Source organism: Drechmeria coniospora, chromosome 02 (genome assembly GCF_001625195.1).
Source record: "Drechmeria coniospora strain ARSEF 6962 chromosome 02, whole genome shotgun sequence".
NCBI classification, from domain to species: Eukaryota; Fungi; Ascomycota; class Sordariomycetes; order Hypocreales; family Ophiocordycipitaceae; genus Drechmeria; species Drechmeria coniospora.
Window position 1 is genome coordinate 7,883,971 of NC_054390.1, and position 17,021 is coordinate 7,900,991.

General features: G+C 60.9%; 3 protein-coding genes across 3 annotated transcripts; 2 read left to right on the top strand and 1 right to left on the bottom strand.

Moving 5' to 3' along the window:
• Positions 1-324: 324 nt before the first annotated feature.
• On the bottom strand, positions 325-4,245 carry DCS_05287 (cutinase G-box binding protein; the record flags this gene model as incomplete). The annotated part of the gene is made up of 8 exons (XM_040802593.1): positions 325-1,565; positions 1,960-2,444; positions 2,555-2,962; positions 3,388-3,440; positions 3,489-3,505; positions 3,558-3,635; positions 3,713-3,956; positions 4,135-4,245. 8 exons carry the CDS (start codon positions 4,243-4,245, stop codon positions 325-327), a joined length of 2,637 nt encoding a protein of 878 aa, XP_040657626.1.
• Positions 4,246-11,530: 7,285 nt separating this feature from the next.
• Positions 11,531-12,115, top strand: DCS_05288 (uncharacterized protein; the record flags this gene model as incomplete). The annotated part of the gene is made up of 1 exon (XM_040802594.1): positions 11,531-12,115. The coding sequence occupies one exon, from the start codon at positions 11,531-11,533 to the stop codon at positions 12,113-12,115; it is 585 nt and encodes a 194-aa protein (XP_040657627.1).
• Positions 12,116-15,383: 3,268 nt separating this feature from the next.
• Positions 15,384-16,584, top strand: DCS_05289 (extracellular cell wall glucanase Crf1; the record flags this gene model as incomplete). The annotated part of the gene is made up of 2 exons (XM_040802595.1): positions 15,384-15,489; positions 15,548-16,584. The coding sequence occupies 2 exons, from the start codon at positions 15,384-15,386 to the stop codon at positions 16,582-16,584; spliced, it is 1,143 nt and encodes a 380-aa protein (XP_040657628.1).
• Between the last annotated feature and the right edge of the window lie 437 nt (positions 16,585-17,021).

Below are 17,021 nucleotides of genomic sequence, written 5' to 3' on the forward strand. Positions count from 1 at the left end.
AACGCGTGCAGTCGACGCACAAGCGCCGCGCAGAGCCCCCAAGGGCAAGACAAGTTAATTACATGGCCCGTCGACGACGACGACGACGGTGCGCGCGTCTCTGCCCGTCGTCGGCCGGCCCATCCACACGCCACGCGGCAAATCAATACGGCCCTTTTTCGGTGTCCCCGGGTGCCGCTCCGTGTTCGAAAACGGCCCGTCGACGGCCTCGCCGGCCTCGACGAGCCAACTTTTCCCATGCCGAGCAGCCGAGGGAGGAAATGGTGCTTCAAGTTGGATACAGGAAGGATAAAAAAAAGAGGCATCATGGTGGCGTCGCGAGGCCTAGTTGCCTCGCTTTCGCTTCTTCTTGCCCGACGCGGCGCCCTCCTCCGACGACAGCTCGCTCGCGCTGCCCGGAAGGTCCGAGGCCATCTGGAAGAGGACCTTGCCGTACCGCGCGACGTCGGGGTTGGCGGCGTCGGCGGCGGCGTCGTCGTCGTAGGCCGTCTCGTCGTCGTTGTCGGCGAGGTCGACGACCATGGCGCCGCCGGCGTGGGTGCGCGCGTGCTGGGCGAGGTTATCGCTGCGCGAAAACTTCTTGCCGCAGTCGTGGCACTCAAACGGCTTCTCCTGCGTGTGCAGGGAGCGGTAGTGGCGCTTGAGGTGCTCCTGGCGGCGGAAGCGTCGGTTGCACAGCTCGCAGACGAACGTCTTGGACGGGTCCTCGGTGAGGGACTGCTTCCGGCCGCGACGGTTCGTCGGCGCCGGCAGGGGCGTGGCCGCCTCGGAGCCCGACGAGTCGTTGGGGTCCGACGCCACCGACTCGGCCTTGTCCGAGGCCCGCGGGCTCGGCGCCGAGGACGGGCCGTCGCTCGCCACCGCCGTCACCGTCGACGCCGCCGAGAAGGTGCCCATGTCGCCGGCCGCCTGCTTCCGTCGCTTGTCCTCGTGCACGTCCTCGGCCGCGTCGAGCGTCGAGGGAAGGTGCTGGAAGTCGGGAAAGGGCCAGGGGGCCGTCTCGTCGAGGTCCAGCTCGGCGTCGCCGCCGATGAAGCTGCCGTGGCCGAGGGAGACGACCGACGAGCCGGAGCAGGCCCGCGGGCGAGAGACGTCGGCGAGGCAGCAGCCGTCGCCTTCGAGGTCGACGAAGCCGCCAAAGTCGGGCTCCGACTCGAGGTCGGAAATGTCGTCGAAGCCGGCGAGGCCGTGGGCCGTGGCGGCGTGAAAGTCCAAGGCGGACCGCGACGACGGGACGCCGGCGGTCGACGGCAGCTGCGCCTTGGGCTCGTCCTCGCCGAAGCCGCCGACGGCCGAGGGCTCAAACCTCGCGGTGTGGGCGGCCGGGCAGGACGGGTGGGCGTAGCTGAAGGCGAGCTCGGCCGCCAAGGGCGCCTGGTGGGAACCGTGGCGGGACACCGTCAGGTGGCGGGGATCGCAAAAGTCGACGTCGTGCTCCGAGACGACGGATCGTGCGTACGGCGTGGGCGATGGAGACAGGGACGGACACGATGCTGCTTCGGTGGAAAGGTCGCTGGCCGCGCACTCGAGCGAGGGAAAACGGGCGGGCTGAGATTGAATGAAGACTGAGGGAAGCCAAGCAAATTAGCGGGACCCCGCTCGACGACGAGGCAGCAGGGAAGGCCAGGCGACAAGGAGCGCTGTAATGCGGCACGGCCAGCGGACAGGGTAGGGGGGAGGAGGGTGGCGCCGCAACGGTGGCAGCGGAGCGGAGCAATAAAAATCATGGAAATGAGGCGTCGGTGCCTTTCCCTTTCGGGAGCCAACGCACACAAGATGGCTCGACGACGGCCAAGTGCCAACAACACCAACACCTCTGCTCGTCATCCTCGGTCTCCCCTGTCGACGCAGGGAACAAAGGATTCGACAGGTGCGCTTCCCCGATGGCCAGGTGCACCCGCGGCGCACGAGCCGAGAAGAAGAGGAAGGGGGGAATGGCGGAAACAATCGGGCACGTACCGGGCGTCATGGGTGGCGATCCGCAGCTCGACCAGTCCAGGACCGACGTGGCCTCGGCCGCGTCGAATCCCATCTTGACCTCGGGCAGGTCGTCGAGGCCCGAGAACATGGGGTTCATGGGCGTCTGCAGCATGTCCAGGGCGCTCTTGGGGCTGCCCACGGCGCTGCCCGAGGTGGACAGGGGCGGCGTCGACGGGTAGCACAGGCTGTCGGCCAGGTCCGTCTCGAGCACGACAAAGGGCTTGCGAGGAGGAGGCGGCGGCGGCGGCGAGCCCCTGGCCGTCACGAGCGACGGTCCGTTGCTCAGAAGCGTCGGCGGCTGCGAGCAGGAGGGGTCCGGCCGCGAGTACATGGGCGTCGAGGGCAAGACGGGCACCATCGGGTACGTCGCCTCGAGCTTGCCTTGCTGCTGGAAGTAGAAGCCGGGCACCGGGGCCATGACGGGAAGCACGACGCTGTCCATGGCCGTGGGCTGTCGGCGGATGCTGTCGGCGGATGCTGTCGGCTGATGCTGGCCGCTCACGTCTGGCCACGTCGTCGGCGTTAGTCACGGGTTCCCGCGGCGGCGAGCAGAGATGAAAAGGCCGCGTCTCACCTCGGCGTCGGACGGTGGGATCCGTCGTCGTGCGTCGTCGTCTGTCGCTCCGGTTCCGCCTCTTTGACTCGTTCAATCTCGACGGGCGTGGCAAGTGCCGTCGTCGGCTCGCGGCGTCGTGGGCGGCGGTGACGTGCAGCCGGTAGCTTCGGCGTCGACGACGTCTCGGAAGGGGGACTCGGTAGGTCAATGGCGAGACGGTCGAGATGTCGGGTAAGGAACGAACGGACGAGCGGCCGTCCCTCGAGCAGGCAGCGCGGAGGAGGATGGGGCTGGGGGGAGGGGGGCGAGCGGAGTCTCTTGATCTGCTGCTGCTGCTGCTGCTGCTGCTGCTGCTGCTGTTGCTGCGGAGGCGGGCCAAGATCGAGCGGTGGACGACGACCTCGAGGGCAAAGGAGGGCGAGGACGCTCGGACAAAGACGAGACGAGTTCCAAAGTATAAAGAAGACGGACGGACAAGAGAAGGAGAAGCAAAAGCAAGAGGGCATGAAAAAGACAAAACGATCAAGAGACAGCAGATCGGACCGGATTGCGAATCAGGCAGACGGGCGGCCGTCGACGGGGTCCGTGGTGGCATAAGTAGCCACGAAGCCGGCGATCAAGGTCGGTCGGTACCCAGCCAGAACAGGCCGTCGGCCCAGCATGCGGCGCGCGGCGTGCAGCGTCCATCAGACGGAAGAGGACCATCGATGGGCACGGCCAAGTGGAAACCCTCGCAGGTCGCCTCTCACGCTTGTCTCACTCGAGCTGACCAGGGTGGCCAGAGCGGGTCTGAGCCAGGGTCTGGCACGACGAGCTCGCAAGGCGGCAGAGTCGAGATACGACGTACTTACATGGAGGTGTAGGTACGGAGTACGTGCATGTGGTGTACTGTAGGTACGGAGTACTGTGCGTGTAGTGTACGTACGGAGTACTGTGCCTGCAGTGTACGTACGGAGTACTGCACATACACTGCACTGTAGCTGTACACCTGTGTACGTGTACATGCACTGCACGCACGTACGTACATGCACTCGGTGCTTGACACTGCTTGCACAGCACTCGAACGTGGGCAGCCCAAGCAAGTACAGCCACCACGCACCTGTAAGTAAGTACATGTACTCCGTACAGCCGCATGTCCATGCACGAGCTCACGCACAGGTACATGCAAGTACTTACCGTGGACGAATGTACTCCGTACTCCGTACAGCGCTGCGCCTACTGTGCGGTACTCGTACGGAGTCGCCTGCCGCCGCCTCTGTGCGTCTATCGTGTCCACACCTCCCCGAATCCCTGCCTCGGCCGATGATTTGAACGTCGCAGGGGTGGAGTCGGTTGGTTGGCGTCGGTGGGGAGGGGATGATGGAGAAGCAAACGTTCTGGCCGGCCGGCCTTGGCTGGTCCGGTCAGGGCGACGCTCGTACTGTACATGTCAGAGGTGCACGGAGTGCTGTGCTGCCCTTGTGGGTGCTGCACATGTGGGTGCTGAGTAGGTACCTTACCTAGTACACTATTACTTGCTTGTGGGTGCTGTACTCCGTACTTGTGGGTGCTGCGCTCCGTACTTGTGGGTGCAATTACTGCGCAGTCCGCACAGGTACGAGGACGACGCCGATGGACGCCACGAGCAGGAGTGGTAGGAGAGGTACTCCGTACTCGGGTGCCGTTGTACCGTGGGTGTATTGCTTGTAATACAGCGAGCGCATGTGCATGTGCAGCACAGGAGCGGGTGGACCGGACGATGGGGTTGCCTGCCTACGACCGAGTGCCACGACCGAGTGCCTACGACTTGCGTCTAACGTAATAATAATGCCTTGGCCGTCGTGGTCGGGTGCCTCGGGACTCGTGGGAATCGTACGGAGCACGGAGCGCAGGTACCAAGGAATGCAGAGGCCCTCCGTGTTGGTACTTGCTACCTAGTAGGTATCTACCAGGTCAGTACGTATTAGGTACTAACCTAGAGGTAGTATTACTTAAGTACAGTACTCCGTACTCCGTACAGTGCAACTACAAGTTCGGAGTGGTACTAACAGCCAACGTACCTAGTACCTAAGTACTTGCAGCACCTACCTATATTTAGGCAGCTGGCCCGACACGGTTCTGTGCCACGGCACCACAGCCAGCGCCCTTTGTGGTCTGGGCAGCAGCTGTTCAGCGGGCCACGGGCAGGGCGCAGCAGACAGTCATCGGCAACGACGCGACCTCAATTTTCTAATTCTGGATCGCAGCCGCTCGCTCCGGCGTGCGCCTGCAGTACGTGACCGCCGGAGCCAGTGACGCGCATGCCCATCGGGACGCTGCCCAACCCAGCGGCCGTTGGTTGGTTCGGCTCCGACGACGACGGGCACCAGGTCGCCAGCACCCATCGCCATCACCGCCCACCAAGGTCCCGGGGCAGTCGGTGGCTTGGTGCCGGCCGCGCCGCTTCCCACCAGCGCATTGGCGCGAGCGGAGGCGCCGCGGCGACGGCTCGGGTGCCCACGGCGACGACGCTGCCTTCTCGAAGCGGCCGCTCATCCCTCCCCTCCCACGGTGCTCGCTCGCCACTGGCCGAATGACGGCGCCAGGGCATGCATGCACAAGCATGCACGGGCTCGAGGCTGCGCATTCGCGTGCACCGTACGGCGTGGTCGGTACGTACGACCACACCGTACTTTTGCGTCCATGTGGGTGCATGTACCGGACGGCCACCACGGCCAAGTCCATGCACTCGGTTGGTGTGCAGCACAAATCTTGGCCGCAATCGCTTGCTTGCACGGGCATAGGCGTGCTTGGTTGGTGTAGGTGCAAGCGACTAGTGGCTTTCGGCGGCGCGCACGGTCAGGCGGCCTCCCAGCACTGACGCACCGTTTTTCTTTGCCTCGGGGGCCTCTGGGCATGGCACGCACCCACCCACACCGACGACAGAGCGTCGCGGCGAGTGCATCACCAGCAGTACCCAGCACGGCGAACCTTGGTCGTCGCGCTACAGCAAGTACAGTACTGTGCAAGTAATTACAGCGTAAGTAGGTACCGAGTACCTAGTAGTTCCAAGCACGTGTACATGGGCTGTATTTACGGAGTATCAAGTACTGTAGGTACGGAGTACCAAGTACTGTAGGTACTAGGTAATAGTAATCAATGCTTGCACCTGTCGACTGCCAGCCAACCCGACTTGTACGTACAGTAAGTACAGTACTTACATACAAGCACTTGCTTACTTGGTGCTCCTGTGAGTACCGTTAGGCACCTACAGTAGTAATAATATACTGTACAGTACTCCGTACTCCGTGCATCACGAGTGCAAAAATAATTGCACACTGGCATCCGGACGCATGCACTCCGTACGGCAATGCTACTTGTACACCTACCGCACACAATTCCTGCAGCCTGCACTTCCATGCGCCTGCAACCGCATGCGCGAGTGCGTCTCGTGATTGGACGACGGCTCGGACCACCCCAGCACCCTCAGCTTCCTCCGCTCATCCACCCACCAGCTTCCGTACGGCCCCCGGACAGGCCAGGCCGCCTGCGCACAGCCGTGGGGGTCTTTGGCCTCGTCACACCAGCCTGCGCTCGACCAATGCAAGGCACATGCAGACGATGGCGTCGCGCCATGCCGTGCTCCCCAGGCGCTGCGGCGCGCTCCTCCAGCCAGGCCGTTGCCGCTGTCGACACCCTCGCTCAGGATTCGACTCGATCGCACCATGCGTCGTGCCGTCGGCGCGAAGGAGGTAGGAACGAATACGAGGGCGAGCGTCTCCGTACGCATGTGCACGTAAGTAGACACGATGCTGCGTGTGCGCTCGAAAGTGCCTGCATCGTCGGCGCTTTGCCTGCGAGACACGGCGGTGACGATGGGGGCCCGACGCAAGGTCGCCCGAAGCGCCGTCACTTTCGGCGTGGGAGGGTGCTGGCCAATTCTGACGGTCGTTTCCGACGACGGTCGAACCACGACGGTCCGTGGCCGACGAGCTCGGTGCCGTGTGCGCAAGACGCGTGACGGCGAGGGATGGCCGCCCGTCACGTCGAGACATGATCAACCCATCTCGGCTCAGGCCCGTCACGCTGCATCACATGCCGCGACGTACGAGGCGGGTGACGGTGGGTGGACACCGTCCAGTATTATTATTGCTGTATGTGCGGTACAGTACTGTATGTGCAAGTACCTGCTCCGAACAAAGCACACGCACATGCACGGAGGATTACCGTACATACAAGTACATGTACACCACGAGTGAGTGTGCGAGTGCCTACTGGTGCGGCGTAATGATGGTCCAGTTCGGAGTACCGTGGTACTAAGTACTTACTTACTTACGTACGGTACAGTAGGTATGTACCTACTACCTAGCAGGAGCAGGCTGTACTTTTTACCTGTTACCTGGTCATGCTTTTGAAGGTATTACAGTATACCGGGTGTCTATCCGTGCAACACCTCGAATCCGACGCAGTCACTGGTACCGAGTACGGAGCATTGCCGTAATGTGCTTGTACTGCCGTAATGTGCTTGCATTCCGCGCTTGTCCCGAGATGGACGTACTTGTAGGTGGTATTGCTGCCGGGTGCTTGCTCTGCCATTCACGTACCTCTGTGCCGAGTACTCGGTACCCTGCCCGTGCCGAAAAAATGGCAGACGAGCGGTTCAGCGCACCTGGGCGGGGTGCCGTCGCGGCCGACGGTGGTGAAGAAGACACTGCAACCACTAGGCCATGCTCCGTACCGTACGCCTCGAGCGTCGTCATCCCGTTTCACCCGAGACCGCGCGGCGGTAGGGTCAAGCTCCCGGCCGAAAGGTACCGCTCGCGGCCTGCTCGTCCTGCGCTTTCCCTTGACGATACGAGACGCGTGCGGAGACGAGGTGAGACGACGGATCAGCTCGCCGCTGGCACGTTGCGCGGCGCTGCGGTGGACCAGCAGCCTTCCCCGCTGGGCAGAAACGGCCGACGGGTGGGCGCCGCTAAGACGGTCCACCGGAACGGCCGCTGCCAGCTGGACGGACGGCTGGCGGCCCCTCTCGCCCCACCCACCGAGGCGTTGCTTCGTTTTGTCCGGGCAGCATTGACTCGCGACAGCTCCGTACCCGAGCAAGCCGGCACAGGTGGGTGTGGTCGCACAAGTGCTGCAAGTGCAAGTGCAGTATGTAAGTACATGTATTACTGCACAACCACAACTGCTTACAGCAAGAACATACTTGCAGTACTTGGGTGCACGTCGAGCTGCGCACCAGCACTGCGCTGCAGGCCCACGTACTTACCGGTGCATGCACAGCACCATTGCCAAGTAATGCTCGGCACGCTTGATCCTCACCCCACGCGTATAAAACGCCGTCATGGTAGCGGTGCATGCACAGAGGACGAAAGGCAGGAGCTTGGAGATGCACCCTCCGCTCCTCATGGGTCCTGGCGAGGGAAAGGAGAGCCGTGAGACTCGTCGTCGTTGGTTTGAATCGACGCGAATGCGAGCGTACAAAGTGCAAGCACTTGCAACTTCCGGCCCACGGGCAGGAACTCGTCCCAGGCTGCCAGCAGCGATGCAGTAAGTGCATGTACAGTGCTTGCAAGTACCCTCTGTAGGCGAAGCACCCCCTGCGTCACAGGCAAATGGTTGCAAGTACGTGCTGAAATGTGCACACGCACCAACCTGGGTGCCCACTTGTCAGCGCGCTCCACGTACTTGCTGTACTGTCCGTCCCTGTGCTGCGCCGTGGTACTCGGGGACTCGTATGCCATCCTTCCGACCTCGAGAGGATTTCGTCACTCCACGCGGCGCGTCGTCTTGGGAGCTTCCATGGCATCGATGCAACGGCGCATCGCACGGCGGATCATGGAGTTGCTGCCAAATCACACGACGCGGGCGGCGGCGGCAACCTCGCACGCGAGCACGTATGGGCATGGACAACGGCCAACGGCCGACGGCAAATGTGCAAGAGTGTTTCTGGTTCCCACGGACTGGCCGGTACGGAGCATGCCACTGTACTAGTTGGTAGGTAATTACCTAAAGTACTGGCCTACCTGTATTACCTGTAGTACCTAGTAGTAAGTACTAGTACCTAGTAGTTGGTCACCAGCGCCAGTCAGTACTGGGTTATGGTGGGGCGCAAAAGTGCCGATTCACTTATTGCGGTATTAGCACCATTACCAAAATTGAATCGTCACTTCTGACCACTGTAGTACTTACTACCTAGTAGTACCTAGTAGTGATTGTAGAGGCTTGCCCAGGTGCGCTGCCGGTCCATGCACTTGAATGACAGATGGCAGATTACTTACCTACTTACAGAGTCCTTCCGGTACGATGTACAGAGTACGTAAAGGTAGGTACCTAGTAGGTACCTGGTAAGTTGGTATATTATTTGCACCGCCAGCCTAACACAACACGCGCTGCAAGACTATTAGATGATGTGCAGGTAATACCAAGCTCGTGCTGTACCTGTATTACGGTCTGTGCTGTACGGAGCACAGCAGGCCTGCTTGCACCGCAGAGTGCGGCATGCGGGCACCAACAAGTGCCATCGACTCCACCGAGTCGCCGAAAGTGGCCAGTCGCTCATGCTCATCACCGACAGCCTGGTCCGTACGCGTCGACGCTCCATCGTCCAGCTGCGCCGTACCCAAGTCGTCGAGCCACCATTCGAGCACCCCGACGCCTACGGAACTTGCATGGCCAAAACCTCGCCGTCGCCGTTGGTGGGCTGCTGGTGGGGGGGCCTGGAACCTGAAACCTTAGCGTCCGTGCCAGCAATGCGAGAGCAAGCAAGTGCCCTGGATGCCGTCGCCTTTGCCTCGGCAGTGGGCACGGAACAGGCCAGCAAGCAGGGCCACCACCTGCGGGGATCGGGCTGCAAGTACTTTTCATGCAAGGAAGGTTTCCGTAAAGGTCAAACGGCACGAAAAATCTGCCCCGTCGAGGTGCTACGGATACTGTAGGCGGATGCGGTGAGGGCATCGAGACGGCACGCACGCACGATGCTGGTGAAACAGCAAACAAGTACGCGTGCTTGCAGAGTACGGAAATCGATCATGACAGGTACCTAGTACTTGCAGTACAGTACCGTACAGTAGTACAGCGCATGTATTAATACTTGCTTGTAAGCACTTGGTTGTAATTCCTCCGTAGTGCTCCGTACTTGCATACTTTAGTACCTAGTGAGTATTATTACTGCATTGCAGCACAAGTACTTAGGTGTGCTTGTACATGTACATCTAGATATGCATGGCATGCATGTACCATGACTACCCATCTACTCCGTACTGTACACCACGTCGTGTATGCCTCAGGCCCTTTGCGAGCAACGCCGTCCATGCCGCTGCCAAGGTCCGTCAGGCGTCACCACCATGGCACGACGGCTAGCCCCAAAGTGGCAGCTTGAAGCCGACGAGCAAACGAGACATCAAGGCACCGACCTTTTGTGCCATCCGATGCGCAATTCTTAAGCTGTGCAGTGCTTACATGCACACACACGGACGACGGAACGTCTGCGTGCCGTGCCGCGTCATGCACATGCACTTGCCGGTATTCCTCCCTGCTTATCGTTCAGAAACCGCAAGCTCACACGGAGGGAGTCCTTGTGCAAGTTCGAGTGCAGTTGTACGTGCTGCGCAGCACACACATGCTGTGCACGTCGAGACGCAGCAGCTCTCGCCATTGTTCGTCGTTAGTGGCGTTCACCCGTGGCGGTGGGCGGAAAACTCTGTGCCTCGCCTGCGTGGGATGACATCTCGCGACGCCTCGCAAAGGTGCGTCCGTCGGGGCGGCGGACAGGCCCCGCGGAGAGGAGATGAGATCTTCAGGGCCAAATGAACCGCCGGCATGGATTCGTCCACGACCGCCTTCGCCCCGACCACCCCCCCCACCCTGCTCCCCGAAATGCACCCGGGCTCGCGCATGGCCCCAATGCAGGTACCAACCTTGCCGCCGATGCCCTGATGGGGCCGCGTATCGTTCTGCAGAGCACGGAGGGCCGATGGGTGTGCGTGTGCTGTATTAAGTACTTGTGCGTGCATGGAGGTGCCCACGGGTGGCATGCTTGGATGCCCACCAGCGGACGACGACGGCGTCGCGGACGCAACCAGTCTTTGCGGCCTCACCACGACCCTCGCAGACGTTGGCCAGGTGCAAGACAGGCGTGCTCGGTCGTCGCGTCATGGACACGAATGCGTACCTGTACATGGACGCGAATGTGTACGTGTACATGGACATGAAGTCCTGTACATGGACATGAAGTGCCTGTACATGGACATCGAGTGCCTGTATATGGACATCGAGTGCCTGTACATGGACATCGAGTGCCTGTGCATGGACATCAAGTGCCTGTACGCAGTAATGCCGAGTGTGCTACGGAGCGCTGTGTGCTGGAGGCGTGCAATACACCGCACGTGCTCGGATGCTCGTGCACGTCCGGGTGCCGAGTACAAACACTCGCTGCCAGTGTCCGAGTGCTGCACATGTACTTGCTGTACGGCGTCTACGTCCAAGTACCTGCAAGGATTCGTGTGCTTGTATTGCGTTCATGTAGTTGTGCATCTACGCCTTGGGGGTACACGTAAACAGCTGTACTGTTCTTGCTCCGGCGCAAATGGTGTGCCCAGGTGCTCGTGCAGGTGCCGTGGACCTCGTACCTTGCAGGCTGCGGCGTGGCGTGGCAGGGCCTGGCGCGGCAGGGCCTGGCGTGGCTTGGATGGCGGCCAAGATGCTGCGGCATGGCAGAGGAGCATCCCGTCGCCGTCGTGGATGCCAACACACGCAGGTCCGTACACGTCCGTACACGTACTCGTACCGCATGCGCGTCACGACTGTTGCGCTTGTACCTGTACTTGCACGGAGCGAGTGCGAGTACGTTCAGCGCACCGTACTCCGTACCGTGTACTTGTCGGTCGCCACCCGCCGTGCACAACAACTCGACAGCATGCACGCTCGGCACCCCAACGACGCCCGTCACATCCCACCGTTTTTCCTTTTCCTCCATCCGAGCCGCCACGCCCAACCTCACGCGTCCAAGTGTCCGCTGCCACGTTGTTCATCATGTCCATTCCCGCCTCTGCGGTCTCGGTGGGCGACGAGTGGGGAAAGCACTGCCGACGACCACCCACTCGGGCGCGTCCACCTGGGCGAGGCCGCGTCCGTCGGGTTTCCCGCCAGCAACGGCAACCAAGTGCTGAAAGCTCTCGAGCCACCGTCCTGCGAGCCTTGCCCGCCAAAGGTCACCATGACCGACGCAGACGTGTCAGATCCGCTGCCTCGTGGAAGCTCCGCCCGTCCGAGTGCGAGCTCGCCGTGCCGAGACGTGGAACCGTTCCGGAACGAGCACTCGACCCAGCAAGCACGGCACCCCACGCGGTACGGCACCCCACGGTACGGCACCCCACGGTGCGGCACACCGTGGTGCGGCTGGAACCTTGCTGTCGGTCGTCGCACGGTCGTTTGGGTACTCTCGAGACGACCTTGGTCTCGAGTCTCGAGTCGTCTCGAGTCTGGACAGAGGCCGCTCGCCCCGCCGTCCCGTCGGCGTCGTCGCGGCACCAGGTTGGATCCGCAGCAAGCCACGGCAGCCGGCGACGGGACGAGCCTCGCTCCGTCCTGTTCCTGAAGCTAATTACCTGGAAATAGTTCATTGCCTACCCGGTGCTGGCCACTCGCACAGATGCTTGCCCGCGCCGTGCTCCGTGCTGTCCATCCCGTTTGCAGATGCGCCCTAAACACGACCCTGCCGACGGAACCTGCCGGCAATGCGCCGTCGAGCGCCTCGTTTGACCATGAACCGCCGGAGAGCTGGCCTCGTGTCATGCTGGACGTGGCGTGGAGCGCGGAGTGCCGACGACCACGGTCCCGGCGGTGCAGGCCGTCGTCCGGGTCCGGAAGCGCGCCTCGATGTTCCCTATTCGGAGTAGCTGCGGGCTGGCAGCCTTCAACAGAGCAGGGGGTCATATTCCTGAGGAAATGCCAGAGAATGCCAGAAGCAGCGCGCTGGCCGCAGAGAAAGGCCAGCCTCCGTCCGCCGTCGTCCGGTCCGCCGTCTGTTCCCACGCTCACGGTCAATGTTGGGCTTGAACCCTTGTCCAAGGTATTCTTCAACTGCCTTGGCATGCACATGTTTGTCGGTGTCTGCTCCGTACGCCTACGAGTATTCTGACCCCCGTTTCCCCAAATTGCACATCTTACGTCCCAGTCCTTGGGTGAACGGCAAGGTCTCAAACGGCAAGGTCTCTGACGGCAGAGACGGATGCGGGTCGGCCATGCGACGGATATAACGGCGTGCTGTACGGAGTACTTAAGTACAAGTCCTGAGTACATGTGGTATGTACCGCACACGTACTCCGTACTGTACTGTACCTAATACTTGTATTCCGTACTCCGTACAGGTTACAGAGTGCTATACTGTCCTATGCGGAGTGCTGCACTGGACCTATACAGAGTGCTGCACTGTACCTAGGCACCTAGTATACAGAGTGCTGCACTGTATCTATACAGAGTGCTGTACTGTACCCATGCAGAGTGCTGCACTGTACTACGCACACTGCATGGCCAAATCTGTACTCGAGAAAGTAATACATCAAGCACTAATATCCGTAAAATACAGTACTCTGCCAACTCGACGCTGTGCACACCAACGTACTCGTATGCGGATGCCAAGTCCGTCTACTCCGTGCTCGTACTCGATGTCCATACGAGACTCAGCCTCGGTACGGAGTACGGATACATGTGGCTTGTGCTCCACCCTGGCAAGCACCCGCTGGGCGTAACCAGGATCATCTTCCCCGGTTGGGACAGGGGGGGTGGCCAGGACGCTGGTCAATCGTCTTCGCGCCAGCCGCCAGCTCAATAGAATGAATGCGCTTTTGTGATTCCGACCTTGTCCTGTTCACATTTCGTCTCAATCTGTTCCGTCAATGCTTGGCAAACGTCGACCGGCGAGTACAACTACAGTACACAGTACACCTACACCTACACCTACACCTACACCTACACCTACACCTACACCTACAGCACTGTGCAAGGGCGTCGAATGGCAGCGTGCATGGCGTCGAGCACGAGGTGCCTTCACGCAAAGTGTCCGTCACGTCCTGCTCTCATGCCACCACGACGCTGGATAACGCACAAATGCTCATGAGTGCGAGCGTGAAACACAAGGGCTCCCTGCCTAAAACGGGTCGACATTGTGTCGTGTCACGATGGGCTGATGTCACTCGATGCCCGTCGGGCTTCGACGACTTCGCGCATGTCGTGGCCGTCGTGGCCAGTTCCACGGCGGAGCGCGTCAAAGTATGTCACGGGTCGGACGACAATCCATCTTCCGGACGCCATCAGGCCAAGGAGTCGATAGCGCGTTGGTTCGTAAAGCAAACATGACTGCTGGCCGTGCGTCGCAAGCCGGCACCTGTTCCAGAGTTCTTCGTGCAGTGTGGGCATTTACCGACACCGACTCGGCTCGGACGAAGCCAGCGGCGGCGGCATTCGAGCGCGGGACTCTTCCGAGTGGCCTCGGCTCTAGCTCTGACTGCTACCTACCGTGCAGGTGCGTGTGCGCCAATCTGCGGCACTGCACAAGAACGCGCCCGAGAACCCGAATGGTCGCCTCTCTATTACCGTCCAAAGTCGAAAGCTCGGACGCGGGCGCTCAGACTTCGAGGTCCGCCAGTTTTTGCTTCTGGCACCCTGCCCCGGGGCCTGCTTTTCTTTTTCGCCTCGTCTCTCCATCAAAGGAAGAACCCTGGCGTCTGTTCCGGCGGGACGGGTCGGCGAGCGATCACGACACTGTTACTCTCTGATGGGATGGTCGCGACTGTCGGTAGGGGTCATGGCAAGAAAACTCTCCGAGACCTCGTGGGATCGACCTTGTTCGAGACTGCTTCATGATGTTTCTGTCGTCGGAGGGCTTGACCAAAAGAAATCAAGGAGGACGGGATATTGCGCTCCTGATACATGGGCAGTGCGCCGCACTCCAGTGCCAATGTCTCCATGTCTTCGTTGTTGCGTCATCATGCACTGTGCCTTTCCTTGACGGCACCATCGATTGGGTTGATGAATGGTACACCACTTCCCTCTTCTTGATGCCATGGTGGAGCAAGCCAGAGGACGTGAAGTCGAGTAGTAAACGATGACTGCATGTGAACATGTGAGGCGTCTCGGCCAAGACAGACTGCGAGCCGATGCGGCCAAACAGGCGCCATGTAGGCTGTATCGCAAATGTTCTCGTATGGCTGGGTTGGTCATGATGGCTTCATGCTGGTTCGCCTCGTAGGAGATGTCGTGCAGAATACGGTCCATACGCTGTGTCCACAACGGCCTCGGTCTTCCGTGTAAAATCCTGCAGAACAGTCGAGTACCCGGGTTTCTCGTCTGGTGCAGAAAGCAAACCGTGCGCTGCAAGCCGAGGCATATCTCGAGTGTTCATCAGCGCCCGTCAACTCTCCCATCGTCCTCGAGTTTCCTCCGAGCATCGTCTTCGGCAGGTCTAGGGTAGGCGCCGACAAGTGCCGCTGAAGAGGCCGTGCCGACCCGCCGGCATCGTTCCCAGCCACGCGGAAAAGAATAAGTGGACCAGCCACCGGCCCCACCGGCGACGGGTGCTATCCGATCTCATCGCCTCCCCAACCACCGGAATAATGATTCAAGCAAAGGGCACCCTCGCAAGGGAAACGATATAGAAGCGAGAGAGACGCGCGATTGGCGGCTGGAGTTTGTCGTCGGCAGCTGAGCGATGACGCTGCCGTGGCGGTTGGGTGGATGCCGAGGCTGTGCTACTGCGCAGCGGTGCTGGTACAAGTAGTCGCCGCATTCCTGTCTCTCCTCGCATCAGCATCTCGCACCTCTCTCGATCACCGACAGCCGCATTCCAACAAACATACTGCCGTTATTCACAGCTCCCCTCGACGGCATGAGGAGCGCACTAGGATCCGCCATTGCGGCGACAGCGACGGCGGCAGCCTTGATCTTCGACGCAGCGTCGGCCCAAACGTGGAGCAAATGCAATCCCATCAACGGTAAGAGATCGACGTGCTTCCCGCACCGCCAGGCCTGCCGCTGACGGACAAGCAACAGCGCAGTGCCCTGCCGACACGGCTCTCGGAATGACCGTCAACGTCGACTTCCGCAACGGCGGCGTCAACTCCTTCTTCGCCACCGGGACACCTTCGTACCATGCCGGCGGCGTCAACTTCACCGTCACGAGCAGCGGAGATGCGCCCCAGCTCAACTCGCTCTTCTACATCATGTTCGGCCGCGTCGACATCACCATGACGGCGGCCCACGGGGCGGGCATCGTTTCGTCGCTCGTGCTCGAGTCCGATACCCTGGACGAGATCGACATCGAGTGGTTGGGCGCCAACCCGGACGAGATCCAATCCAACTACTTTGGCAAGGGCCGGACGACGACGTACAATCGCGGCCAGTTCCACTCCGTCAAGGGGACCCAGGATCGGCTGATCAAGTACACCGTCGACTGGACCAAGGACCGCATCGTCTGGATAGCCGACGGTCAGGCCGTGCGGACCCTCGCCAAGGAGGACGCCGAAGCCGATCAGTACCCGCAGACCCCCATGAAGGTCAAGTTCGGCTCCTGGGCCGGCGGTGATGTCAACCGCAACCCCCAGGGCACCGTCGACTGGGCCCGCGGGCCGACCGACTACTCCAGGGGACCGTTCCACATGCTCGTCCAGAGCGTCGTCGTCACCGACTACTCGACCGGAAAGGAGTACCGGTACAAGGACCAGACGGGCAAGTGGGAAGCCATCGAGGCCGTCGGCGGAAGCGTCAACAGCAATGTCGACGGCAAAAACGCCCTGACCATCACCGCCGTCGCATCCGCCCGTCCCGCTGCCACGGCGGGCTTCTTGCCTGTGCCCGTCGGCGGCATCGGGAGAGACGAAAGCGCCGCAACCAGGACGCAGACGGGTTGGCCCTGGGTGGGCGGTGCCAATCCCACGGGGGGCACCATTCCCAGCGGATGGTACATGAGGTCCGACGGCAAGATTTCGCGCAGCAGCGCCGGGCCCTCGATGCTTCAGTCGTTGTCCGTACTCACCGCGACGCTTCTTCCCCTGGCAGCCGGCGTCTTGACCTTCCTTCACAGATCCTAGCGGCATGTTGTGTTTTTCGGAGCGTTTTCGACAAAGATGCGGACAAGCAAAGCCGCCTATCGATTCGTCGAGCCTGTTGTATTATTTTTCCTTCATTTTTTGTTCTCGACGAGGGAGGGGTTGGAGGATCGCCTGCCTACCTCCCCCCCTCCTTCCTTCCTGCACACTTCGGACTTGGCTGAGCGGTCGGGCCATCCTTTTCTTTGCGGCAAGAGCGATGTAATTACAGCATGATTGTTGCATCGCAACGGAAAGCAGGCGCACGGACCATAGCATGGGGGACGCACCTTCTGCACGATTATTTCTTTATGGGTATATGAATTTAGGAGGCGAGATGAGACGGCAGGAGGAATGGAGGAATGAATACCCACCGAGATGGAGAGAGGAGCATGCGTATTGATTAATAAGTATAGTGGGTGGGTGGCAGAGGCACGCAT